At 61.1% G+C, this 27,171-nt stretch overlaps 1 protein-coding gene across 1 annotated transcript; it reads right to left on the bottom strand.

The window, feature by feature from the left end:
- Positions 1–185: 185 nt before the first annotated feature.
- On the bottom strand, positions 186–26,953 carry JAK3 (Janus kinase 3). The gene is made up of 24 exons (XM_075902754.2): positions 26,705–26,953; positions 24,563–24,771; positions 23,783–23,906; positions 23,142–23,253; positions 21,689–21,834; positions 21,037–21,334; positions 20,091–20,213; positions 17,773–17,930; positions 17,107–17,218; positions 16,430–16,616; positions 15,798–15,919; positions 15,099–15,230; positions 14,348–14,432; positions 13,195–13,328; positions 12,396–12,534; positions 11,889–12,040; positions 11,230–11,380; positions 10,883–11,022; positions 10,038–10,227; positions 9,476–9,600; positions 8,744–8,916; positions 7,890–8,007; positions 6,624–6,734; positions 186–6,537 (listed from the first exon to the last, which is right to left on the bottom strand). The coding sequence occupies exons 1-24, from the start codon at positions 26,803–26,805 to the stop codon at positions 6,421–6,423; spliced, it is 3,459 nt and encodes a 1,152-aa protein (XP_075758869.2). The 5' UTR covers positions 26,806–26,953; the 3' UTR covers positions 186–6,420.
- Positions 26,954–27,171: the final 218 nt, after the last annotated feature.

Raw genomic sequence — 27,171 nt, 5'->3', positions numbered from 1 at the left:
TAGGGCACAGCACCCAGGAACCCAACCCCCAAAAGATCAAAGCCCCAAATCAATCCGCCTATCTCTGTGTAAGAGTTTTACACAAGGAAAGTTCATGAGGACGTTCACCCTCTTGGTCAATGAAAGAGAGAGATGCGCACTGGTTGCTCCCCCACAGGTAACCATGATTTACACTGGGCCTGATAGTAAACAAAAGTGTTTTTATTACAGACAGATCAAAGTAAGTTACTAAGTTAAAATGAAAAAAAAATGCAGAACGGGTGCTAATTCACTGAAAAAACGTACTGCAGGCACATTCTTACCCTACCGAGCTGTTCCCATTTGAGGGATGGTTTTCAAGTCACAGCTGATTTTTTACTCTGACTTGGATCTCCAGGCTGATGGTATCCCCTTGCTTAAATCGTCCTTCCCCCAGGGCGGCAACCTTTTGTTCTACCTCCTCCCCCTTCTGTGGAAAACTCTCAGGGTCAAAATGAAATGCCGGCATGAGGTGGGGTAGTCACATGTCTTACTCTTCCAATCACTTTTGGACGCGCAGGACAAACAAGTCTGTTTTCAAGTCATTAAGTTGATTGCCAAGTCGTTAAAACTTTTGGGGGCGGGGCACCAATAATGTCTCTAGCACATTTTAAACTATAAACTGTCTCATGCTTTATAGTGCTAACTTTTCGTGCACGAATGATACATAGGCTCTACAGGTGTAGCAGGCTGCAACATTAAAACTGATCGGTTACATGAGGTGTTTTTTCCAAAGAATCTCTGCATCTCCTAGTTATGCATATTTACATTCATATGGAAAACTTCATAAAGCGTGTGTGTGTGTGTGTGTGTGTGAGACCGTCACACCTGGCATTGCAGCACTGAAAGTCCCAGTGAGCTGCTATGCCGGTGGGGAGACGGTGGGGGGGCATAGTTAGTCAAGGTTGGCAGCATGGAAAGGGAGAGTCGACTTGGGCAAACGGGCAGATGTGAGCCACTGGCTGACACCCTGGGTTGGCCTCTCGGGTGCCAAGATTCTCTCCCTGTCTTGGGCACTGACTCGGGGGGACCAACACCCCGGGCCTCGATTTCCCCTTCAAGCCACTGGGGACAGTGGCTTAGAAAAGCATGTGGTTCTGGTTGAGCTGCGGTGGGGGCTGGTGTGCCAGGCTGGGCCTCTGGGTACAAATCCCAGCTCTGCCACTGAGCTCCCAGGTAGCATTAGGCCATGGCTTGGTGCCTCAGTTTCCCCTCTTGCCCTTTGTGTATTAGGCTGTGAGCTCTGTGAGGCAGGGACTGTCTCAGGGCCTGGGCTGCATCTAAAGGACCCTGTTTCTGAGATTTCTGTTCACTGGCTTCACTGAAAAATTGAAAGAAAAACTTTGGTCCAACCAAAGTGAAAACTTTTTCCTCGAACAAAAATGTGTTGTATTAAAAAAAAAAAAAAAAAAAAAAAAAAAAGGGCTTCATCTTTGACCTTTTCAAAACTTTTCTTTAATAACATAAAAATCAGATTCCTAACCAAAAGTGAATTAGAATTAAAAAATAATCACAGCCCGTCATTTTGGAAATGCTGAAACAAAAAGTTCTCCATTTGCAAAATGTCTCGAGGGACCTGAACCTCCAGTTTCCCAGTCAAGGAAATGTTGGTTGAAAAATGTCTCCCTGCTCTAGTTCTGAGTGGAACAGCTGGCCTGGCTGTTTGCTGGTTGGTACCTTTGGTGTTCTTTGGGTGGGGGTAGTTTGACTTACAGAAGCATCGGGTTAGAAGGGACTGTCAGCATCAGCTAGTCTAACATAGGCCTTGTCACCTTGTGTTTTGTCACCAAAACTTGCCTTTTTGATGACAAAACAGTGAAAGCGTTTACACTGCAATGCAACTTTTGCTGGGAAAAACACCCACTTTTGGTGACAAAAAACTTCCAACCATGCGAGCGACTTTTGTCTTTTCCCCTCCCGTTATTGTTGACAAAGAGCCAGGGTAGGCTCTGCTGTTTGTTTTGTTGAGAGAACTCACTTCTTCCAGTATCCCACCATGCCTGCCCTGGTGGCTCTGCTCAGTGTTTTGTGATCTCTGCTGCCCTGCAGGCCTGCGCCTCTCCCCTTTCAAAGCTCCGCAAAGTGTCTGACAGATAAGGGAGCTGCTCCCTTTGGGGAACAAACAAACAACAAATCATTGGACTGCTTCTGTTCCGCCCAGCTAGGAACCCAGCGGCAGGCAGGCGGCTGCTGCAGGGGGAGGGCCGGAGAGACGGCTGTGCTGCTCTGACATTCCTTGGCTCGGGGAGCTCCCAGAGCTACGAGGGTATCCCAAGAAGTGCAGGCATCAACTCTGCCTTCCTACCCCCTGCCCTGAGGGATGCTCCCCACAATGCCTTGCTCTGTCTGTCCATCGGGGAGCTAGCACCATGGCCATGAAAGGTCGACAATGGGAGCTAGAAAAATGGGTTTGAAAATGGTTTTCACTTCTGGCGACTTTTGCACGGCGCCAGCACTTTGGTCGCCAAACCTTCCCCGGGCGACAGGGCCGAAGGCGCCGGATTTCTTGTGTCTAAACTCTCCAGGGGAGATGGCTGTTTCAGGAAGGAGCAGAGAGGTTGTATTGCCTCTAGATTTGGCCCTGGTACGGCCGCTGCTGGCAGGCTGTGTCCATGGGCGGTGGGGGCATGGGAAGGCGCTGCCTACATGCCCTGGCCGCTTGGGAAAGCCGGGGCTGCAGTGTGGCAACCCGGCTCCCCCGTAGCAGTGGAAGGCTGGGGCCTCGGCTGCAGAACGGCAGCCCTGGCCGTCCAGGTGGCCGGGAAGGATTGGGAAGTGAGTGGGCGGGGCTTGTCTCCAGGGGCGGAGCCTCGCGTGGAAGGGGCGGGGCTGGGGCAGCACCAGGAGGACGTTCCGTGGGCGGGGACAGAACTGAGCCACGGGAATGGTTCCTGGGTTATAAAACCTGCCGTGGAGAGACAGGCTCAGGCAGGATGTGGCCAATGCACGGACCCTCGATCCTTCCCCTGAACTGGCCCGCCGGGGTCATCAGCCAGGACTGTCCTCGGCTCCTACCCAGCCCTGGTGGCTGGGCTAGGTCCCCAGGAGAACCCGGGTGCCGCCCTCCTGCCCTGGCCCAGCGGGCATGTGCCACCCGGGGCAGCACCGGTGGCTGTTGCCTTTTGGTTAAGAGCCAGATCTCCCCCCTGGCCCAGCAGCTGCATTTGGCCCTGGCACACCATGGGCACCCTCCGCCCCCTGCTCACAGGGGTCAGGCGCCCCAGTTTTACCAGGCGGCCTCTGGGCTGAAGGGCCCAGCACCAGCCAGCCTAGTGCCTGGGCAGGCGGAGGAGCCAGCTGGGAAGGTCACAGCCCGTGCTGCAAACGCTCTGCTGCTCCCGGCCAAGATGCACACGCCCGATAAACCGGCCCCCCCGGCGAGTCGGGGCATGTCGCCTGGCACCTGGCCTTGCCCCCTGCCAAGCGCCCTGCTTGGTGAAGGATGGAAGTGCCAGGCACAGCCCTGCTTGCGGAGGGCTGGGAAGGGGGCCGTGTTCACCCCCTATCCGTCCTGCAGTTCTGGGGGTGGCTAGTTACCCATGTTAGGCCCCCAGACAGGGTTGAACTTTTGGTGCTTTTTGTTCATCCAAAATCTTGCTGCTACCCTCCCGCCGCTAACATCGGCCCTAGGAGGGGAGCGGTCTGTCTGTCTGTAACGCTCCGGTCCTCGTATTCCGGCAGCTCGGTTGTCCAGAGGTGTCGCCTGAAAGCTTGGATCTGGGCCGTTCCCGGGCGCCGGAGCCGGGTGCCAAAGGCGCAGATCCCAAAATGAATCTCTCTTTTTTTTAAAGCACCTCGTCATTTTGGGGCAGAGGGGCTCCGATGGGCTTTTTGAACGCCAGCCAATTGTTTGCCACGCCCGCCGTGCGTCCAAAGTCCCTCTCGTGCCCGAGGTGAGGCGCAATTCCATTGTAGCCTTGTGGCCAAACAGAGCCGTGTTTATGGGTGTGCGTTTTGGGTCCATTTCTAATCCAGGTAATTTGCAGGGTGGCAAGCAAGCGCGGCCGGAGGGGTGGGGCGAAATCTGAGAACGAGTGAATGGCAGACGCCTTCCAGGTTCAAAAAGTGAAAAGCTTTCTAATCGAGAAATCAGACGTTAACAGCACCTGTCGGAATAACAGCCTCCAAAAGCATTTATCTTGCGTTGCCGGGCTGTAAAAGTTGATTCTTATCGCTGGCACTAGGTCTGTTTTGCTTTGTGGGCGTGCACATGATGAAATCGAGGGCTACTGCTATTTAGCAATTAAAACTCTAATCCTGCCACCCACTCTTACGTGCCCACTATTGTAAAAGCGATCTAGTTCAATGGGCCCGAACACCCTGGCTCGTAAGGCGTATCTGTTAACGCTTTGCAAAGCGGCACATAGCCTGGGGTATCCGCGAAAGGCGCCTGCTGTGTTATGTTACGTGGGGGTTGGGCCAACTTTTTGGGAACAGTTTTGTGGGACAAAAAGGATCCCTGCTTTGGTGTGGGAGCCAAAAATGCTGCCCGTTTTGGCCACGCAATACCAAAGGGGTTTCAGCCTCTGAAAAGCCAACCCATAAGAACATAACATAAGAACGGCCGTACTGGGTCAGACCAAAGGTCCTTCTAGCCCAGTAGCCTGTCTGCCAACAGTGGCCAGCACCAGGTGCCCCAGAGAGGGTGGACCGAAGACAATGATCAAGCGATTTGTCTGCTGCCATCTCTCTCCAGCTTCTGACAAACAGAGGCCAAGGACACCATTTTATCCCCTTTTATGGATCTAACCTCCATGAAATTATCTAGCTTCTCTTTAAACTCTGTTATAGTCCTAGCCTTCACAGCCTCCTCTGGCAAGGAGTTCCACAGGTTGACTACACGCTGTGTGAAGAAGAACTTTCTTTTATTAGTTTTAAACCTGCTCCCCATTAACTTCATTTGGTGTCCTCTAGTTCTTCTATTATGGGAACTAATAAATAACTTTTCTTAACCCATGTCGGCTGGGTTTTAAATGGAAAAGCTGAATGGTTTAGATCAGTGCTTCTCACCCAGTGGTACGTGTCCCCGTAGGGATACTCGAGAGAAGTCTGGGCGGGAACATCAACACAACTGGCATTTGGAGAAAACGGAGTTTTTGTTTTAAGTTGTACAGCGCTTGATTAGTTTTGTACTTTTTACACCCAAAAAGGTCATCACCCGCCCAGCTACGATTACATTGTTTAAACAAACGTGTTGTAATTGCAGAAAATAATTTGGTGTTTCTGAAACTGCCGGTACTTATAATTTTTTTTTTGAAGAGGGGTACTTTAAAAAAAAAAAGGTTGAGAGACTGTTTTAGAGCACACCTTCAATGAGTATAAAAATGAAAAATGTTCGTTTAATCTTTTTTGGGGCAGAGGGGAAAGAATCCCCCAACTTCCTCTCTGCTTCAAAGACCAAAACCACTTGCTTAACCCTAAGCGATTCCTTGCATTCAGAGCTTGCTATTTTCTCTGCACAAGGAAATGAACGCATAAAGTGCTGCTCTTCTGTAATTCGCAGCGCTCTGGGTGGGGTTGCTGAAATTGATTTCCAGTCCTTTCTCCCCCTCCACGAAAAACCCAGGTGTGAGAAGGCCCCTGCAGTATCTTATAAGATTGGCGGCAGCGGTCGCTCCAGCCGGCTCCTTTGCCAAGAGGCAAACAGGAGTGGCTGCAAAAGCGACTTAACTTTCTGGATCACACCCAGAAGCAAGCGAGTCCCAGTTCTGATTTGGGTTCAAGGCCGGGCTCGCACGGCATGAGCAAAGCCCACAGGGCAGCGAGGGGCAGCGCCCCCTAGGGTGGAGCAGAGAGGCCAACACCGACAGGCGGCTGACTCAGTTTCCCCAGTCACTTACACGGGCAAACAGCTGGGCATTGCAGCCCGGAATGCTCCTCAGCCCCTGACCAGTTGATGTGAAGCTGAGTCCTAAGCTAGGGAAGCCACGATTCCGGGCAGCCATGGGTGAGTCAAGCCTCGTAGGAGCAGGCTAGGCCAGTGACGTAGGCTCCCTCGGGACTGGGCAGCCTGGTGGCTCTGCGGCTGGTAGATGGTGCCGGGGCGAGGAGGAGGGATCAGTGGGGCTCGGTGGCCTTGAAACCTTCAGCCCAGAGGGCCCCGGTTTCACTGCCCTGCCTCATGCATGGGCCATGTCTGGCTTAGCCCCGCAACCGGGCGGGAGGCAGGGTCGAGGGGCGCAGGGGGCTGCCGGGGACCGTGTGTCCCACTGCCCTCTTCTCTGTCGCCGCCTGCAGCTTCCCAGCGAGCGGCAGGTGGGCCCCGCTGCCCTGGGACCCCACCGTCACGGTCCCTCCAGCCAATGGGGCGGCACGCACGTCAGGGTCTCTCCGCGCGGGGTCCAGGAGCACCAAGTCCAGACAGGCGCAGAGGCCTGGGCGCTGCCCCCCTCTCCTCCCCGGCTACCCCCGGACCTTGCTCCGGCTGTCACGCAGCGCCTCGATCTTCAGCCCCAGCTCGCTGAATTGGGGCCGCTTGCTTGGGCTGAAGGCCCAGCAGCCCTGCATCAGGCCGTACACCTGGGGGGGAGAAGGGGGTGAACATGTGGGGGGGAGGGGGACGCACACGATGGAGCCATCCCCCCTCCCCCCAGGAAGTTCCTTACCTCCGGGGGGCAACCGGGGGGCGCAGGGAGACGCTTGTTGTCCTTCAGGAGTTCCAACAGGTGGCAAATGACCTGCAAAGGCTTGTCCAGTCCCATCATGCGGAGGAATTCCTGCAAGGCGGGGGGAAACCGAGGCAGGAAAGGGTTGGTCTCCCTCGGCACGCAGGCGTGGGGTCTGGGGGGGGTCCCCTTAGCCCCGGGCCAGACCTGACTTTGTCTCCCTCCACAGGCAGGAGCGGGGACTGCGATGCCATTTGCTGCTTGTATGTTTGATTCCCGCCCCTCCCCGGTACCATGCAGAACCTGGGGTCCTCTGTTAGCCCGTCAAAGTTCTGCTTGTCCAGCAACTTGTGGGGCAGTCTGGGGCCAGGTGTGGGGCGCGGGGCAGGTGCTGCTGTCCAGTTTGGGGCACCACGTTGCAGGAAAGAGGTGGAGAGACTGGAGAGGGTCCAGAGAAGAGCAATAGAAAGGACAAAAGGCCTGGAAAACATGAGCTAGGAGGGCAGACTGAAAGAATTGGGCTTCTTTAATTTGGAAAAGAGAAGAGAGAGGGGACAGGAGAGCAGCTTTCAAGTACCTAAAAGGGCGTCACAAGAAGGAAGGAGAAAAATTGTTCTCTTTGGCCTCTGAGGACAGGACAAGAAGCTTAAATTGCAGCAAGGGAGGTTTAGGTTGGACATTAGGAAAAACTTCCTGTCCAGCTGGTGAAACACTGGAATAAATTGTCTAGGGAGGTTGCGGAGTCTCCAGCACTGGAGAGATCGAAAAGCAGGTTGGACAGACACCTGTCCGGGATGATGTAGATAAATGACCCAGGAGGGACTCCTGACGGGGGTTCACCTGCGTAACTTACTGCTGCAGGATATTAGCGAAGAAAGGCGCGTCGCTGGTTTCCAGGAATATAATAGGATGTTTATTAAGTGAAAGAGTTTTCAGCTCGCATGCGTCAGGGTTTGAGCTGGCTGTGGTCAGGAAGGAAACCCAGCCCCACCCTAGGCAGGGCTGCCTGATTAGTAGCACCCCGAGGCAAGGGAAATTAAACCGTCTGAGGCATCCAGTGTTGAAGATTATGTGGATCCCAGGGTTGTTCAGCATTTCGTCTGGGGCAAGCCCAAGTGAGCCGGGCCAAGTTACGCTCTGGCGTGAGGGGGGAGGCAGAGGGGGATGGGCCAAAGCTCTTTCCTGGGCACGGAGGTGGAGAAACTCCAAACTCAGGGCCCCCGTGGTGCTAGTGGGTGATGGAGCCCGTGGGGAGCAGGGTCTCACCTCGGAGGGGCTTCGGCTTCGGCTGCTGTACGTGAAGAGCTCGTAGAGGACGACGCCAAAGCTCCAGATGTCGGACTCGCGGGAGAACACGTTTTCCGACAGGGACTCGGGCGCATACCTGGCCGGGAGGAGGGGGTCAGTGAGGCAGGCGGGCACGCGCCAGGCTGGGTAAGCGGTTTGCGACCAATGGGCCAGACCCCCGGCCGGAGTCAATGGGCCCGGCTCCATTGGCGTTTGCACCAGCTGGGCCTCTGGTGGCATATTTGAAACGCCCCCATTTTTGTCTTCAAAAGCCCCCCAGATACGTGGACTAGAGGCCGGAGCCTCCAGCAGCTCCCCCTACCCTGCTGTCTGCCCCGTTCCCCACCAATCTAGGCCTCCCTAGCACTGCCCTAGGGGAGCAGTGTGAGAGGCGGCCGAGTCCAGCAGACAGAGCGTAGGGCTAAGAATCCCCAGCTGACTCGCTAGGTGGCTGTAGGCCCGTGCCTCAGTTTCCCCCTCTGTAGAAAACTGATGTCACAGGGCGGCTGTTGAACTGTTGTTTACAAAGCACCGTTGTTAGCACGGACTGTGTGACTGGCACGAAAGGGCCCCTCCAGCAGGAAGGTTGGATCATATGGTGGAGTGGGGGAACGCTCAGTCCCTCGAGTGGCTTATGCCCATTCCACAGAGGGGAGATATGAGGCTCCGAGAGAGGAGGGGTCATGGGCAAGGCTGCACGGGGAGTCAGTGGCAGAGCCAGGAAAACAACCCAGGAGTCCTGCTGCTTTCAGCTGCTCTGGGAGCGGCCGCCCTCCCCCGCCCCCACAGTGAAGTTCAGCCCAGCGGGGGCTGGCAGCTCGTGTCTCCCCTACCAGAACACGGGGCTCTGTCCCGGCTCCCGCACCACGTAGTACTCCTTGTCCTGCGGCAGCAGCTTGGCCAGGCCAAAGTCCCCGATCTTCACGTGGGTCTCGTTCTCCACCAGGATGTTCCTGCTGGCCAAGTCCCTGTGGACGTAGCGCTGGGATCCCAGGTACTCCATGCCCTGGAAGAGAGCGGGGAAACGCACACTGCTGCCCAGCTCCGGTCTGGTGCAGCCTGCCCCAGGCCCGCGGGGGGGGGGGGGGGAGAGGACGGGCATCCAGCTGAGTCCCAGGCTCCCAGGGTGACCGTGGGAGAGTCATTTCACTGCCCCGTGCCTCAGTTTCCCCTCCCTGCTGCAGGGGCGAGGATGGCTGGTGGGAGGGGTGCTGGGGTACCTGGACTTCGGAGGGGTTGGGAAGCCCAGCTCGGCTCCCGAACTGGGAAACTGCCTCCGGTATTTCTAATGGGCTGCACTGAAACTGGGGCTCCGCTGGCCTGGACTCTCGGCCCCTCCCTGCCTCACGGACGCGCCGTGCTGCCCGGGGCAGGGAGGGGATGGGCCGGCCGGGCGCCAGACCTCAGTCACCGGGCCTCTGCCGCTGGGGCTGGCTGGGGGGCCTCTCGGGGCTGTGGCCAACCGGGCCTGCCCCTCTGTCGGCACCAGGGAGGTGCCAGGAGCTGCCCTGGCTGTGAATGGGGGTGAGCGGGGGGGAGACGGGGGACGCAGCCGCGTTGCCTACCTTGCAGATCTGCCAGGCGTAGAGCAGCAGCCTCTTGTGGTCCAGATGCTCCTGGTTCTTATGCAGATAGTCCCGCAGGCAGCCGTTGGGCAGGTACTCCATGACCAGCCGCAGGCTCCTCCGCCCTGCCGCCGAGAGCACGTCACGCCGCAGCCCCGGCCTCCTGCCCCTGCCCCACATGCAGCCCCGGCCTCTGCCCAGCCCCGGCCTGCCCCAGCCCCCTGCCCCACGGCCAGTGCCCAGCCCCGGCCTGCCCCAGCCCCCTGCCCCACGGCCAGCCCTGGCCTGCCCCAACACCCCGCACCCAGCCACTGCCTCGTGCCCAGTCCCTGGCCTGCCCCAGCCCCTGTCTGCCCCAGTCCCTGGCCTGCCCCAGCCCCTGCCCCAGCCCCTGCCCCACACCCAGCCCTGGCCTGCCCCAACACCCCACACTCTGCCCCACATCCAGCCCCCGGCCTGCCCTGCGCCTGGTCCCCCTGCTGGCAGGGCCATGGCCCTAGCAGAGCTGCTGGACTCCTGCTGCGCCAAGCGCTCACCCCGCCTAGCCCAGCGCCCGGCTCACCCAGGCTGTAGCACACGCCCCGGTACTTGACGACGAAATCGTTGTGCAGGGCGCGCAGGATGCTGATCTCCCGCTTGAAGTCCCGCAGCAGCTCGTCTGAGCTCTGCTGCAGCCGCTTCACGGCCACCAGCTCCCCAGTGCTGTCGCCCAGCGGGTCGTAGCGGCAGAGCTCCACGCTGCCGAAGTTCCCCTGGAACAGGCGAGAGGGCGGCGCCCGGGGGGTTCAGCAGCCGTGGCAAGGACCCCGATCTCCCTCATGACCCCCACCACCCAGCATGGCTGGGGAAGGAGGTGGAGACACGGATTGGCACAGCACTAAAGTGAGGGATGCATGTCTGTCCTGCGGAACTCCCTGCTACAAGATACCCGTGGCGGCGGAAGCCAGGAGCAACTGGCCCTCGTGCAGGGCGGCCGATGCACCATTTTCACCCTCAAAAGTAGAACTTAGGCCTTTTAGAACTTTGCAAAGAGGTGACTTTAGCCCCATGAAATGAGAGGGCTACGTCCCGGCTCGGGGAAATGCGCAGCTCCAAGCAGAGCCCCAGCCGGCCGGCGGGCGAGAGCCGAGGGAGGGAGAGGAGCGGTTCCCCCGGCTGAGGATCCAAACGGGAGGCAGTCACGGCACCCCACACACAAAGCACGCGGAGAGGTGGGGCTGCCTTTCCCCGCAATCGTGCTCCCGGCCGGCTGGGATCCGGCGGGGGGTCTCGGCCCAGCTTCCCCGTCCTGCTTGGGTTCCGAGCCACGAGATGGGTATTGGGGGGTATTTGCTCGGCAGCTGGTGGGGGCGCCGCCCGCGGGAATGGGACCCCGCTGCCCTGCCGGCGGGGCCTGGCGGGTCTCACCTTGCCCAGCACGCAGATGTACTTCAGGTACCGCTCCTCGAAGAGGGCCGGGTCCTGGCACGCTGGGACTTTGGCGTAGCCCCAGAACCCGTCCTTGGCTGGGAGCTCGCTGGGCGCCAGGTCCGAGAGCAGCTCGTAATCTGAAAGATGGGGAAAGGTCAGGCTGCTTGGCCAGTGTACCCCACCGGGTGCCATGCCCTGGAGCCAGCCTGCAGCAAGAGGCACTGGGGTCAGCTTGGCACACTGGGACCAGAGCCCAGGGGACCCCAGCCGGTACAACAGGGCGTGTGGCTCGGCAGGCAAGCTGTTCTCGGCACGGTGCCCCCGTGTGCCGGCCTGGCGCTCACCCGAGCTGATGAGGCTGTTGAGGTCCCTGATGATGGCCCGGAAGGAGGGGCGCCGCTCCGGCCGGTACTCCATGCACTGCGTGATGAGGTTGGCCAGCTCCATCCACCTGGGAGCCGGCAGCTGCTGGCCAGCCTGGTAGAACCGGAGTTTCTAGCCAGGGGAAGGAGAGTCGGGAAAAACAAGATGCGGCGGGGAAGGGCAGCTTTCCTTCCCGCTAATTCCCCGCCCCCGAGGGCTGAAGCAGCCTGGCTATCTCGTCAGTTGCAGGCTCCTGGGAGTTGTACATAAAGCACCAGCTCCTGGAGTCCTGGGGATTTCAGCTTCCGGTGGGGGGAAACCAAAAAGCGAAGCCTTTGCCGGGCGAGGGACGCGGGAAGCAGGGACCCCGAGGGGCTTAGCCCCCCGCCAGGCCAACGGGAATGAGCCCTAATTGAGGCTTTTGAAGCCGATTGCGATGTGGGGGGGGGAAGGGGCTGACTGAGGTCTTCCCTCGGATCGCCCTGAGCCAACCAGAGGAACCTCCACTGTCCTGCATCTCCAGGTCTGTCAATCCCAGCCGCCGACGGGGCAGGAGCAGAGGAAGGGGGCCCCCCGGGGGCTGCCTCGTGGCTCCGACGCACGGGAAGGGGGGATTCCAGGGGCAGAGGGGCCGACTCACCTGGCGGGGCTGCAGGTTGCTCGTGGGCATGGTGCCCCCGCTGAAGATCTCCCACAGGGTGGCGCCAAAACTCCACTTGTCGGCCTGGAGCGCCAGGGTCTTGGGGTCGCTGATGCACTCGGGGGCCACCCAGGGGATGCGGTCGATCAGCACTGCAGGGGAGCACACGCCGGGGGGGGGGGGGAAGAGAGGCGTTTGAATCCCAAACTGACAGCTCCTTTGCCCCTCAATCCCACTTGGACGGGAGATCCAGGCTCCGAAACCTGCTGGGCACGGCCAGGCGGAGCACAGCCCCGCCTGAGTACCGTGCAAAATTGAGCCTCAGCTGCCCGTGCCTCAGTTTCCCCTCTGGGCACAGGGGGATCGGCGCCCTGCCCGCCGTGCAGAAGGGGCTGGGTGGATGACACTGTTGCAGATGAAGAGGGACCCGGATACTCCGGCGACGGGGGCCCTTGAGAAAGCCCCGATGGGTCCCCATGGGGGCAAGCGCACCCTCGGGGAACTTACTTTCCTTGGCCAGCATGGCGAGGCTGACGCCGGGGTCTCCGAGCTTTATGAAAGGGGGGCTGCCCCTGGCAGCGTCCCCCTCCCTGGCCAGCAGCACCTTCTTGGCGGAGACGTTGCCGTGCGTGATCCTCTTATCCTCCTGGGGAAGGAGCCAGGCGGTCAGCCGCAAACCCCGGCCACCGGGAACAGCCCCGCTGCCTCTGCGCCTCCCTCTACCCCCGGCAATTTGGCCAGGGCGCTGCTACGTCCCCCCCGCGCTCCTCTGCCTTTTCCAGCAGAAACTGGGGCTCTGAAGCCATCTGGGAGGCACCCGGGCAGAGCTGTTTCTGCTGACTCACCCCAGCAGCCAGATCAGGTGGGCCCAATCAGCTCCTAGTCCAATGCTTTGGCTGCCTGGCAGGGGGCATTAAGGCTGCCTGCAACCCTAGATACAGGGTGGGGGGAAGGAAAGCCGGCTGTTAAGGCAGGGTAGCCTCGTGCACGGCGTTCGAACTCAGAGGATTTGGCTTCTGTTTCAGGCTCTGCAGCGGGGGAACCTTGGGTAAGTGGCTTGCCCTGCCTGGGGCCTCAGTTTTGCCATCTGTCAAGTGGGTTGATCATTCCCCTCCTCCCCTTTCAAAATGTGTGGAGCTGGAGGAATGGAACGCACTTACCCAGCCGAATTGGGAGCAGCCTCTGTGTGTGTGTGTGTGTGTGTGTGTGTATGGGGGGGGGAGGTGTACTGCAGTGGGGTTATGTGAGGATGTGGGGTGCGGGGCTCGGGGGGGGGGGGCTGAGCACACGTCGTCCGCCGGCTTACCAAAAAGTTGAGTGCATAGGCCAGTTGTTTGGCCACTTCCAGCTTCCAGCTGGCGGTCACCTGGCCCCCAGCCCGGTGCTTCTTGAGGTATGTGTCCAGGGCCCCATAGCGGACGTACTCCTGCACCATGATGCCTGTGGGGTGGGGGGGAGCAGGGATCAGGAGATTTGGCTACGGAGGCTGCTGAGTTAATAACTGCAACCAGGGAAAAAAACCCAGGACCTGCGAGAGGGTTGGGGGGGAGTGTCCTCGGGGTGCCCTCCTGGTTCAGAGGCTGGGAGGAGACCCCACTGGGCCCTGCCCCCTTCCCAGGCCTGACCCCCAGCTCCCGCGCCTCACGCTGCTTTCCAACTAAGACCTTTAGTGAGTCGGATTGGTGATTCTCACCACCTGAATTGGGGGGACTGGAACCAGTTTTAATGCTGCAGATTGGCCAACTCGGATCCTGCAGGGGGGTACAAGGGGGGGCTAGTGGTTGGAACAGGGGATCGGGACTCCTGTGTTCCCCACTCTGGGGGCAGGGTGGGGCCCGAGAGCTAGAATGGGGACCTGGGAGAGGGGACGTGGTTAGAGCCAGGGGCAGGGATTCAGGGTTTTCTCCCTAGCCCCTTGGAGCAGGGTGAAGCCAGTGGGTGAGGGGCTAGGAGTCAGGAGGCCTGGGTTCCGTTCCCAGCTCTAGGAGGGAGAGCGGCCTAGTGGTTAGAGCAGGACTACCTGGGTGACCACGTGATCAGAGATGCGACACCAGGGTCCTGTTCTCCGGCAGTGAAACTGACCAGTCAGCCGCCTGGGCGCCTCAACGGTCACAGGGCGTCTCCACAGCCCCCCCAAACCTTGAAATAAGCGACGCAGTTTCTGCTGCGCAAACCGCGTCGCCTGTTTCGAAATAACCCGCTGAGACGGACGGGGACGTGGGAATAGCGCGCCGGGTGCATTTCCATAGACCGGGCTTGCTCTTAGGGGGCGGGATTGCTGTTTCGGGGTGCCGGAGGTATCTGGGTGAACGTAGCCTAATGGGGCCAGAAAGCAGCAGGTGGCCTGGCCACCTCCCCGTGGTGATGCGCCAGAGCCGACTCCCAGCGCGGGGGCCGCCACGGACACGCGACGAGCTGGGCAGCCTCCTCGGAGAGCCCCCGCGGGGGCCGCCACTTACTGTCTTCCCCGATGCTGACCCCGTAGAGCAGGACTAGGTGCTTGTGCGAGATCTGGCTCATGGCGCTGGCGGCTTCCAGGAAGGACTGGAACGGAGGGAGAACCGGGGTGAGCAGCCTGGCTGGGCCCCCCCAGGATACCCCCTTGCTTTGGCTCTGGTTTTGGAGCTCTGGACTGGGCAGCTTGGGGCAGAACCGACGCTGGCTGGGGCAGAAGGCGGCTGGTCCGTGGGCACGCCCATCCCCTGGTGCCCCCCAGCTGGCTGGTGGAATAGGAGCGTCCGAGCCAACGGGAATGCCCCAGTGGAGGGCAGGGCAGGGTGGTTTCCCCGTTGCTAGCCTGGTTGTTCCTGGCTCTTTGGTGAGGATGCAGGGAGCAGAGCCCATGGGACTCACTCAGGCACCGGAGTCCCCAGGAATCCTTCAACCACGGCAGGGTCCCCCTGAGCACAGTGCAGTGCTGCACATACGCTCCCCCTGCCCTCGCTAGGCTAGCACGGGCGGAACTGCAGGGAGCCCAGGGCGTCTGCTCCCCCACCAACGTTCCCTCTCATTTTTTCCAACCATGTGTGGAATAAATTTTATTTTGTGCACCGAGGCAGGTGCGGATGTGCACCACCAATAGAAACATACGCTGCCAGTGGTGCTGCTAATCAGCCAGGCAGCATTTGAATCTCTCCTGAGCGGCTGCCCAAGCGCTCCGCTTGCAGGGAACCCTGCCTTCCCCCACTCCCGGGCCACCCCCGGCCTCACCTCGGAGCAGCTGCCGTGGCTGGCGTCCATCACCTTCAGCAGCACTTGGGTCTTGTGGCTCTCCTCATCCTCTTGGTCCTGCCAGAAGCCTTGGTAAAGCTTGGTGAAGGATCCCTGGCCCAAGTTCTCGCCCTGTTGCAGGCAAGAGTGAACAGATGGGGGGGGAGGAATAAATAAAGAGGGGCACCCCCATACCCCTTCAGCCACCTTGGGTCATTCCCGGGCTCCTCCTAGCCAGGGCACAATCCTCCAGCAGCCCCTGCCTGGGGAACCTAGCCCCTAGGCCGAGGGGACCTGCCTTTCCCAGGGTAAGGTCAGTCGTATAAAGAAGTCCCTGCCCATCCCCATGGCTTCTGATCTCACTCACCACTGGCCTCTCCCTGCTGCAGTGTCTCCTCCCTTGCTGCAGCGCCCACCTAACTCGCTCAAGCCTCCTCTGGAAATCCCAGCCCCCTTGTGCCCCTCACCCCGGTGTCTGACTCCTCTCCCAGGCCGGGCGGGATCAGAGCAGTGCGGGTCCCCACTGCCTGTCTCCCTTTGCCATGCACAGGGCCTATCAGCTCCTCCTGTCAGCCCCAAGCCAAAGGATTCAGCCTTGTCCCACAGCACCCCCCACTTCACGGAGGGAAACTGAGGCACGGGGGAGGCGGAGCTGCCCAGCCAGACCCTGGTGTGGGCCCTACCCCACCCCCTCCTTACCCACGTCAAGTGCTCCGGCTGGATCTTGTGGAACATCATCTGGTTGACGCTGCGGCGGGGTGCGCAGGGGGAACCAGGGAGCTGGCAGCAGCTGCCTCGCACGATCAGCAGGTTGGATTTTTCTTGGAGGAGGAGGAAGGGGCCGGATCAGCCGGGTGCAAGGCCTGGGGTGAGTGGGGGGTGGGTCTCGCCATGTCATTGACCCAGGCGCCCTGCCGGGGGTCAGCGGAAGAAGGGAGGGGGCTCCCAGCATTGGCCTCGGGGCTTGGCCTCGGATGTGCACCGCTTGGGGTGGGGCGGAAGGCAGACAGACTCTGGGATGGGAGAAACTCGCCTCGTCCTCCTGCACCGTCTCCCGCGGCTCCGTGTGCGAGCCGGCGTGCCCACGGGCCCGGCTGCACCTCTGGGCGGGGCTGTCACGGCAGTGGGTGTGGCCAACACAGGGCAGAGCCACGCCCCCTATTGGCCACACCCACCATTGTGACATCACAGGCCATTGTGCTGCCATTAGGGTCCTCCCTCCTCCCCCTCCATTGGCCGGGCAGACCCGGGCTCCCACCCACCATGTGCCCCGTGGCTGGACCCAGGTGGCGCCCCCAGATGCCCTCCGGGGTGGCCCGCCCGGGCCTTACCTTTGGGCCGGGGAGGGCAGCACGTGGCCAGGTGCAGGGCCAGACCGTCGGCGTGCAGGGTGCAGTGCTGGTAGGTGCGGAGCAGCTCCTGGAGGCTGCTGAAGCACCTGGCGACGCCGGACAGGGCATAGCCCCCCTCCTTGTCCCTCTGGATCAGGCAGCCCTTGTAGTCCGGTCCGAAGGGCGTCTGCGTGGCCCGGGGCAGAAACGAGAGGGCAGGGGGCAGTTAGCCAGCGTGTGAGCCAAAGGATTCCTCAGCCACAAGGGGCCCTCCGGCCAAGGAGCTGGGCCTCCTCAGCTCCACGGCACGGCCCTCCTGCTCCCCAAATAGCCACCGGTCAATGGGGGGCCGTAACGCTCCAGCTGGGGATGGGACCACTGTCCAGTCCAGGGAGGCAGAGAAATCCATGCCAGGTCTTTCAGTATCTGTTCCAGGGAAGCCCAGTCCCACTCCAGATCCTCTCTCTGATTGGCCGACTCAGCCTGACCCTTGCCCAGCCTGGATGGTCACTGGGGAATCCCGGACTGGACTCTCATGCTCACCTGGAGTTGGAGCCCCGGGGGCAGACCCCACCTCCCCGGCACAGGGCTGGGAAGCAGGAATACACTCTGGGAAGCTGCCTGCCACACCCGTGCTCCCCAGCTGGGGCCAGGCCCCGTTCACGGCGACGCCGTACCTTGATGCAGACGGTGAGCAGGTAGCTGTCGAAGTCCTGCGGGCTGCGTCGGAGGAGGTAGAGCCCCTCGCTGCTCCCTGCCAGTTTCAGCTTCTCCACGGCAAACTCGGACCTGCAAAGCCCAGCCCAGGGTCAGGCCCCGCGCCAGGATCCCAGGCGCCAAGCAGAGCTGCTTGGTACAGTCCCTTTAAGATACCTCAGACCGCCCTGGCACCCGGCACCCGGCACCCGGTGGGTGTTGGGTCGGTTTCCAAAGGCCACGTGAAGCTGGATGTGCAGTGAAGGGGTTTCAGAACAGGCTATCGCCTCCTCCATGCGGAAGGGCAGCTGGAACAGAACCCAGAAGTCCTAACGACCTCTTCTGCTCTAACCACTACACCACGCTCCTTCGCGGAGGTAGGAATACTCCCCTCTGTAAAACTCCTTTCCCCGGTGTGGGCATCATCTCCCTCCTCTTTCAGTGGTGAGCCGAGCCAGTGCGGTGCCCTGTCGGAGCCAAAAGGGGGAGCTAACAAGCGTTGGTTTTGTGTAGGTCCTACCTAAACGCATCCTTGATCTTTCCCGGAAAAGGGAATTTGGGACCGCCCTCCCCCTGGAATTTAGAGCCGGGTGCTGCCAGGTTGGCGGGAGAGCTGGCGTCTAACTCGGCCGCGCCACCATCCTCACTTGATGGGTCCGTGACACTGGTTCTCCATGTTCTCCAGCAGCCGGGGGGGAGCCACTTCCTTGCAGAAGTAATGGTGGGCGTCTGCCGTCAGCCGGTAGTAGCCGTCGAGGAGGGAGACGAAGGACAGGGCCTCGGGCAGTGTCGGGAACTCCACCTCCTGCGGGGGGGCGGAGAGAGACAGCGGGGGGCACAGCTGGAGTCTGAGCCAAGCCAGAGCCCTTCTAACCCACCAGCACAGGGGTGGGCAAAGGGGCCTGCCGCTGCTCCACCCCCCAGGCCCTGATTGACCTGGGGGCAGGAGGGGCGAGTGTGTGAAGTGTCCTCCCGCTGCCAGGAACTCTGGCTCCTAGAGGGAACCTCCAGCTGGTGGTTCTCGGGTGGGGGGGGGGGAGCATGGAAGTGCCCTGGCTTTGCCTGTTCGCCTGAGGCCCCGCCCCTTCCAGGGTGGCCCGGGGCCACTTCAAAAATTTCTGAAGTGGCCCCCCCGGTCAAAATTATTACCCAGCCCTGCACAAGCGCTTCGGCCAGGCCAAGCCAGTGCAGTGAGCCCCGGCCGTGGGGCAGGGAACCAGGGCCAATGCATTGTGCTGTTTCCCTGTAATTGACCAGTTTTGACAGCAGGAGGGAGGGGGAGAGAATGGGGGTGCCGGTTCTCCAGGAGCTGGGGGACCTGTACGGTGACAGCTGTGGCTTCATTTACGCTGTCCGGCCCGTAGATCGTTCGAGCTCTAAGCAGACAGCTGTTTGCCGCAGCCCACTTTGCATAGAGCCTAGTGCAGACCCGAGAGAGGAGATGTGCATGTCATGCTCTCCCCAGCTCTGGTGCGCTTAGAGAGACTTTACTTCGGTTCTTTCTTGTTCCGTCATCCTCCACTTCCAAAAGGGGGGGGGGGGCAAAAGAAAAAAATTACTGCAACGGCACCAATACAAAATGGGACCGAGTGGCCAGGCAGCAGGGCTGTAGAAAAGGCGCCAGTACCCATGGTGGATCACGAGTGGAAGGAGTCAATGAGGCACTGGTGCAAAAAAGGCAAACGAGGGGGTGGACTGTGTTCCTGGCTAAGGCTAAGAGGGGTGATGTTATGGGGGAGGGATCTGCTACAGTATTCCTGGGCTTGCAAGCTAGAAAATAGAGGTGGATGGGGCTTGGTCATAAACGACTAACGAAATCTTCCAAAGCCGAGGACGTGGTGGTGACAGGGGACTTAGCTCCCCAGACCTGGGGGGGGGGATATTAAAGCCAGGCCTGGATGATCCAACACGTTCTTTCAGTGCCACGGAGACCTGGTTTCACTGCAGAAGGCAGGGGAAGTGAGCAGGGTGCAGATTTGGTCCCGATGAAGAGGGAGAAACAGGCTGAGAATTGCAGGGGGAAGGGATTGTGAACGGGCAGCGGTCGTGGGTGTCCAGGGGAGAGCAGTGAAAATGAAGAACACGTGACCTGTGAGGCAGTGGCGTAGCTAGGACCGGAAAACTGGGTGATCCCTGATTTTTGGGGTGGGCAAAGATGGGGGACAGGAAACCGTGTCCCCCCAGCCTCTCTAGCTGGCCCTTACCCGCTCCTTCCCCCCACCTGAATATGGAACTGGGTCACACAGACTGCAGGGCGCGTCCATGGAGCAGAAGGGGACCCAGGTGGGGCGTGAGCTCTGTCTGCCTTTCCGGACCCCGGCTCGGTGTCCATCCACCCGGCTGTGCCCCGCTCTTGCCGGCACCCCACATGCAGCTGCTCTGGCCTCTGACCCTGGCCCAGCAGGAGAGGGATACGGACGCTGAGCTCTGGTTGGGTTGGGAATTCCTGCCTGTGGATCCAGGGGGTGGGCCGGCATGCTACGTGGGTAGCCACAGCCTGCCCACAGGTACACCCCTGCTAGGAGGACGAAAAACCAGGGTTTGTTTAGTCAGGAGAAGAGAAGACTGGGGGAGGGGAGACCTGATGCCAGGGTGCAAGCACATGGCAAAGACACATCCTTCTCCACAACCACGGAGGACAGGCCAAGCCGCAAGGGGCTTAAACTGCAGCTGGGGAGGTTTAGGTTGGACATTAGGAAAAATTTCCCAACTGTCCGGGGTGGTGAGACACTGGAATAAATTGCCCAGGGGGGCTTGTGGAATCTCCGTCTCTGGAGAGATTTCAAGACAGGTTGGACAGACACCGGTCAGGGATGGTCGAGGTTACTTGGTCCTACCTAGATCCCCTCGAGGTCCCTTCCCCTACAGCTCCAGGAAAGGACACCAAGACCCGTGACATCTGTGAACCCCAAAGGGACCAGCAGGGGGCAGAACTGAGGTTCCCCTCTCCCCCATCCCCACTCACTAGGATCCTGTTATCGGTCTTGGTGACGGTGACGAGACGGTTCTCCACGGGGTTGCTATCCCGGCTCACTTGCTTGATGCTGATGTCGGCGATTTCGGGGAAGTCGCAGAATGGCTGCCGGTTCTGGGGCAGGGAGGGGGGAGGAGAGGTGAAGAACTGGGTCTCCAAACGGAGCGTTTTCCCACTGCGGGGGCAGGAAGAACCAACCCGAAATGTCCCCTGAGCCTCGGACCCAGGTTTTAGACGCAGCAGGAGGGGCGATTCTTATTGCCCCTGGGCTTCTCGGAGAACGCAGGAGCTTCAGTGAAGGGCTGGGGTGGTGGTGGGATTAAAGAGTGGGCAAGAAAGAACAAATACAATGCACAGAGGCATAGGCAGCAGGGGGAGGGGACGACAAGCCGTTCCCCTCTCCACCTCCCTGGTCTGGTTTCCCGGATTAGAGGCTTCTGCGATCTCCAGTGGACTGTTGTTTCCCCGGGAAAGAGCAGGCAAGACAGGTGCTGAATTTTGCAAATGAGAAACAGGAAACGAAAACCTGTCTGGTTTTTCCTCGTGATTCCCTTCCTCAGTGACCCACATGGACGCCAGCAGCCCCCTCTAGTGGCTGCTGTAGGTTTCAGAGACTCATTTAACTCAACCTTGTTGAGGTTCAATGCAGAGGTGGGGAAAGGGCTACAAAAAGGGGGGTGGCTGGAACAAGGGGAGCTGCAGCCCCCCCAGTTCGAAGTGGTTTCCATTATATCCAGGGTTTACAGCTTGGGTCAATATCTCTCAGCCCCCCTCCCCCAACACACACACATTGTGCCAATTGTTCCAGCACCCCTGTTTAAAAAGTGTGGGGCAGCAACAGCCCTTCCCCCCCCCCCCGGCCCATCTCAGGCGCCCATGGTGGAATCCCCCCAGCAAAGCCCTGGGGGTCCCAGGTTTGTGCATCCCCCCGCCTCACCTCGTCTCCGCTGTGGCTCCAGAAGATGCCGTTCTCTCCCGAGACGTGGATGACCCGCAGCTGCTCCTGGCCAGACTCACCACCGCGGGGGGCGCGCCCCAGGAAGCTCTCCACTGCCCACGTCTTCTCCCGCTTCTCCAGGTCCATCAGGTACTTCAGCTTGAGGGACGGATTGTCTGGCCGGCAGCTGCTGATCTTCTGCAGGGACTTATGGAACTTCCTCCGGATCCGCTTGCGGGTCAGGAAGCTGTGCTGCTGGATCTGCTGGCGGAGTGTCTCCGGGATGCAGGATTTGTAGCTGGGGGGCAGAGGAGACTGGGTCTTGATCTCTCCCCCCACTCTTTGGCCTCACCTACCCGGCTTCCCCATTGAAGATGTTAGGCAAGACGCGGCGGGTGTGTTTGTGTGTGTGGGGCAGGTGATGCTGGATGCTCGCCAGCTGGGGCCCATGGAACCAGCTGGCGGGGGCACCGGGAGGCAGAGAAGAAAGTGGGGGTGAGCCAGCGTGGTCTGGCGCCAGCTGTGGGACCCAGCCCGGAGCCCAGCAGAGCAGGGAAGCCGGCGCTTTCAGCCTGCGATCGCGACGGCGCTGGGTCTCCCGGCACCGGGGCGAGTGGAACTCCGGAGCGGCTCCGGCTCCCGCCGTCCTCACCTGACGCAGCTGAAGATTTCCTCCGGGCTCCACTTCCTCTCCTTGGCCATCCGGAGCATGTCCAGCACGGCCAGGCTGAGACACTCCTCCTGTTCCTGCAGGCTCAGCGCCACCTCCATGCGCCCGCTGATGAAATCGCTGCGGGACTGGGAGCCGGCCCCCAAGAACACCACGCACGGTCAGCTCAGCGCACGCGGTCGGAGGGGGAACCGCGTCACCCCCCGGCCACCCCATCGGCACCGCCAGCTCCGGCCAGCGCTCCAGAATGTGGAACCAGGGATGTGAGTTGCCTTCCGAGGGAGCGGGGGACCCCTGAACCCTCCGAGCGATGCTTTATTTTGGGGGGCACCTCTGGCAGCGTCCCCACAGCTTTACAGCCATGGGTGGCTTCTGGCTCACTGCATGGGGATTTCCTCGCTAGTTACAGCTCACTCAGAACTCCATCTGGAGACCCGGTTCCTGCCCCGGGCAGCTGCCTTATCTCTTTGCGCATCCTTTCCTCAGCTGCCCAATGGGGGTGGTGAAACTGACGTATCAGAGGACGGGCCAGGAGGCCCCATTAGCCTGGGCCTCCAACTCAAAGGGGGCCTCGAATTTAGACCCCGGCTCAGTTTGTGGCATTTGATACGTTTCGCCACGTGGCTTGATACGACTCCCTCGGGGGCGAACCTGTGAGCATGAGCTCCGGCTATGTCTGTTCTGCAGGCTTCTTTCGGAAGAAGCTTTTCCGGAAGAGATCGGCCGGGAAAACTTCTTTCCAAAGAGCGTCCACACGGCCAAAGCGCGATGAAAAAGCAATCTGCTGTCTCGAAAGAGAGCGTCTGCATTGATTGGACGCTCTCTCACATTTCAGCTCTGATTACTGTGGTCAGAAAGTGGCCACCAGAGCACCTGTGTTTTTTCCTGGAGGCCTCTTCTTTCAAAAAAACCACTCTCCTTCCCGTCCACACGTGCCTTTTTCGGAAAAAGGCATCTTCCTCGTAGAATGAGGTTTACTGCCCTCAGAAAACCCCCCTCCATTCTTTCGACTTTCTTTCGAAATCCCGCAATAGCAGTGTGGATGTAAGTATTGTTTTTCTGGGAAAACGGTCGTTTTGCAAGGAAAACTGCAGCATAGACATAAGCTCGGAGCGGGAAATTGAATCATAGAAGAGCAGGGATTGGGTAAAAGATCATTTTTTTGTTTTGTTAACGGAGACAGCGTTCGTCCTGTTAAAACTGTTCGTTCAGTTTTAACAAAGTTTAGACCGCGGGGAACGTGTCCTCGCCGATTAGCGGCTGCTGCTGGATTGGGGTCGCCGGTTTTTGGTTTTATTCTGGCGAGGGGGTTCAAAAGCCGGACGTGGTCTCTCTGGATCTCTGAGAGGGCCTGAGCCTACCCGGGAACGGGCCAGGGAGATGCCCCGGCCGAATCTCCCCGCTGGTGCTTACAGCTCCCTCGGGCACCGCTCACCTGAGCGAAGAGGTAGTCGATGGTGGGGCAGTCCAGCACGGCGGTGGCCCGGTCGTTCAGCATCCCGAAGCGGTACGACTTCCCCGGCCCCAGCCAGCTGGGGAAGAAAAACCTGCCGAGGAAAACGAGACCCTCTCGTCTCTGTGTTGGGCAGGGTGACAGCTGCCCCTCTCGCAGGGTTGCATCTGCTCCTGGGTTCACCAGCTCCCCGGGGGGGACTTTATCAGGGGGCAGCCACGTTCAGGTAGAACAGCAAGGAGGCAGAGCAGCAAGAATGCGGGCAAGGGGGCAACTTTCCTGCCGGGGGGGAGGGTGAGCCCCAAACCCCCACCCAGAGGGAAAATGAACCACATGCGGGACACACCAGTCCCGTGGGACCGGAGGTGCTCAGATGATGGGCATGGCATAGGCTTGTATTCTCCAGAGGCTCTTATATCATTCCCCAGGAGTCTCTATGGACCACTGGAAAACTTTCCAACAGGGCAGGTTGTCCCAGGAGTGTTTCCTGGAGGGTTTCTTGCACCTGCCTGGCAGAAGCAGGATGCCAGGATCCCAGTGGGGGTGGAGAGGGGCTGGTGAGGGTTGGGGGATCCCCCGAGCGGTGGGCGCCCAGCATTGGGGGACTGGAAGCTCGCAAGCACCTGATTCTGTAGACGACGGTTTGGCAGCTCGAGTTGTCCACGGTGAAGAGGTGGTTGGGTGGGAACCAGCATTTCAGATCTTCGGTTGCCAGGGCGAAGAGGGAGTGGCAAACGGGCAGGATCCCTGTGGGGCGGAGAGCGGCCGGTGAGGCCTTGCTCCAGAGCCGCGCCGTGGGGCTGGCGTCTAGGGCAGTGGCGGGCAGGCTGACGGCGGGAGGAGGCTGCGGCCCCAGCGGCTGGCTCGCCGGGCAGAGGGATCTGTCGACTCCGTGCCCGGGGCACAGTTCTGGTCGGAGGGCACCCGGGGCGCCTCCCTTCCGGTAGCCGGATGGCTGCGTCTACACTACAGTTGCGGGAGCAAACCTCGCAGCCCGGGTGCCAGGCGCAGGCAAGCCGGGCTCGGGCGAGCGGGTCGAAAACAGCTGGGCGAGCCGTGCCTGGGGTGGCAGCCCAGGCCCCCCCACCTCCTTCGGCATCAGAGTCCAGACTCTGGTCTGCCCCTTGCGGCTGCCCCCTCCCCCCGCTGAGATCGGGGCTCGAAGACACTCGGTCCCTGGGAGGTGACAGTCTCCATCGGGGGCCGGAGAAAAGGGGGGATCAGTCTCCCCAGCTGGGAGAGGGTCTGGCCCGCCACCCCATGGCTGCCCCCGGCCACCAGATGGCACCATGATGGTGGTGGCTCAGGAAGGCGTGGCATGGTGCGAGAGGGGCGGGGCCACAGCCTCCCCTCCCCCTCCCCCTCCCCGGGTCCCCTCTTTCCAAGACCCCCTCCCCTCTCACCGCAGGCCTTGGCTGCCTCCACGCAGACCTCCTCTGCCAGGTACTCGCCGTAGGCGAAGGTCAGGACGCTGCCCGTGTCGGGGTCCGCCCGGGGGGCGGGGCGGTAGAGGTGCACCTGCAGGGTCCCCGATTCCACGGAGGACATGCTGCAGGACCTGTTTTCGATCAGGGGCATGTCCTCTCCGAGGGGGGTCATGGCGGGAGGCAGCCTGCGGCAACAGCAGGCGGGGGCGGGTTAGCTGGGCTCCGGGCACATTCTCGCCTCCTGCAAGCGCCTTCCCTCTGCGCCCCCTGCGCGGGGGCTTCCGCCTCCCGCCCGAAACGCCGACGCTGCCATCACCCGACGGGCCCGCTGGCAGCGAGTCCCGGGGACCCCGCTTTCCTGGGACAGCTGCCTCCAAAACGGGACCCTCCTGGGAAAACCCAGAGAGGCAGCAATCCCGCCCCCCGCCCCCCCACCACTTCTCTCCTCCTCCGGCAAGTGCCCCCAACTGCTCTGGGTCCCCTCCCGGCTGCTTCAGCCAGAGCGGCGCGGGGCGCGAGGGACTCAGCCGAGCGCCGCTGCGGCCGCAGGAGCCCCGGCTGCCGCGCAGAACCCGCCGCCCCCAGCCTGGCCTTCTTTCCAATGCGCTTGCGATCAGCCAGGCGGCCGTGAAAGCTGCGTCACACCCTCCCCCCGCCCCCCGCGTGTGGTTTGAGTCACGGCTGCTTGGCTTGGGGCAGGATGCAGGGGGGGTGGGCCCGAGAAGTCAGCTGCCTGCGCCACCCGCCTGAGAGCCGCCCGTCTCCCCCCGCTGCCGTGCCCGCCCCCCGGCCGGGAGAGGAGCACCCGCAAACTCTGCCCGCCGGCGAGGAAGAGCCCCTCTGTGGTTGCCCAGCGGTGCCCACACCAGGGCGCGGGCGGCTGGCTCCGGGGCGCCGGGCGTGATGCTTTTTCTCAGCCCTCCGTGCTGGGCCTAACGTGGTAGCCTAGGCACGCCCAAGGGGGAGCAGGGGAGCTCACTCAAGCCTCGGCTGGCCAGGACGGGGCATATTGCCCACGCCTGGCTGAGACCCCCCAAACTCGGGTCATGCCGGCGCCCGCCCAGCCAGGAGCACCTGGCCATGCCAAGCTGACCGAGTCCCCGGCTTCAGAAGCGATTTCGGTGACTTGAAAAATCTTGCCCCCCCCCCCCAATATCCTCACCAGGCTCCCGCCCCCTCTGCTGGCAGCTGGCCATGCCCACCTGGAGCCAACCCTGCCCAGGCCGGCTCCTGCCTGCGGGATGGGGGAGCGAGAGGGAATGGATCTGCCTGCCCTAAGGACAACAGCTGCTTCCTTCCAAGCCAGCAGGTGCTGATGGCATTGCTGGTCTCTCTCTGCTGCCCTGTATGACCCCCCCGGTACACCCCAGTGTCTGCAGGCCTGGCCCGGGCACCGTCGCCCTGGAGGGCAGGGGAGCCAAGAGTCGGGCCCTGCAGATCTAACGCGGATTGTCTCTTTCCCTCCGGAACAGAGGGCATGGGGTTGCGTCAGGGCCAAGCAGCCCTGCCAGGCGCTGGCCAACCTGCTCTTAAAGTGCTCCACGGGGTGGGGGTGGGGGTGGGGGGTCACGTTCGTGCAGCACGTGTGAGTGAGAGAAAGAGCCAGGATTCTCGTCGTACCAAGGGAGAGCAGCACCTTCCCCTGCCTCCCCGCCGGGGGGAGAGGGTCCCCGGCCTCCACTGGCCCCCTCAGCCCGACTAGCCAAGGGCTGCCGACTTTGCCACAAACCTGGGAGCAATTTTTTTTACAGGGGGGAAACTGAGGCACGGAGGCCCAGCTGTTTAAAAAGTGGCCTACTTTCCCGAGGGTGGGGGCTGGGTGCTCTGAAAACCGGGCCCCGCTCTGACGTCTCCCCCTGAGCAGCCAGGCGACTCGCCAATGTCCCACGGGGAGCCGGGGCAGAGCTGGGAGCGAGGACCAGACCCCCCCTGCTCCCACGAGACAACCCCCCTCATCCGGCCTCTTCTGCAGCCCTTCCCTCGGGGTATGGACGGTCTCGGGGGGAGGGCCGAGCCCCTTCCGCTACCCTTCGACAGGCTCACGAGCCGGGCTCCAGCCCCCTTCTCCCCCCGCCCAGCCCCCTTACCCCCCGCCCAGCCCCCTTCCACCCACGGTACCTCATGTGGGGCGGCGTCTCCGCGCGCACAGCTCGGCCTGGGCCGGAGCCGCAAGGAGCCGGCGCGCTGGGCTTCCTCTCCAAGGGCCGGGAGCTGGGCATGGGGGTCGCTAGGCTGCCTCCATCGGGCTGGCTCCCCAGGCCTGCGTGAGCGGCTGGGCAAAGACACAGATGAGAGATGGTCGGGGGGAGGAAAGTCCCCCGTCTCGCTTCCTTCCTGCCCTCGGCAGGCGTGTTTTGGCCTGGCCTGAACTTCCTGCCACTTTCTCACAGAGTCGGGGCATGTGGATGGGGAGGGGGGAGGCGCTGAGCCTGGGGGGCTCAAGAGGGGGGGCGGAGAAGCCAGCTGGGGTTCTGCTGAGCCCTCTGGGGGGCTGCTTTGGTGTTGGTGGCGTGGGTGGTGCAGCCGGGCACAGGTGGGGCAGGACGAGGCCCTGCCTGCCTTGCCCGCTGTGTTGGCAGCCTTGG

This window comes from Pelodiscus sinensis, chromosome 32 (genome assembly GCF_052426305.1).
Source record: "Pelodiscus sinensis isolate ZL-2025 chromosome 32, ASM5242630v1, whole genome shotgun sequence".
Lineage (NCBI taxonomy): Eukaryota > Metazoa > Chordata > Testudines > Trionychidae > Pelodiscus > Pelodiscus sinensis.
The sequence above is the reverse complement of the archived record's forward strand: the minus strand, read 5'-3'. Positions and strand labels throughout refer to the sequence as shown.

Coding starts and splice junctions, on each gene's coding strand:
- JAK3 (XM_075902754.2), bottom strand. CDS start 26,805: ATGCCCAGCTCCCGGCCCTTGGAGAGGAAGCCCAGCGCGCCGGCTCCT. Junction 20,214..21,036: donor GGAGCCACAGCGGAGACGAG/GTGAGGCGGGGG, acceptor TCCCTGCCCCAG/AACCGGCAGCCATTCTGCGA. Junction 8,917..9,475: donor ACGCCTGGCAGATCTGCAAG/GTAGGCAACGCG, acceptor GCTCTCTTCCAG/GGCATGGAGTACCTGGGATC.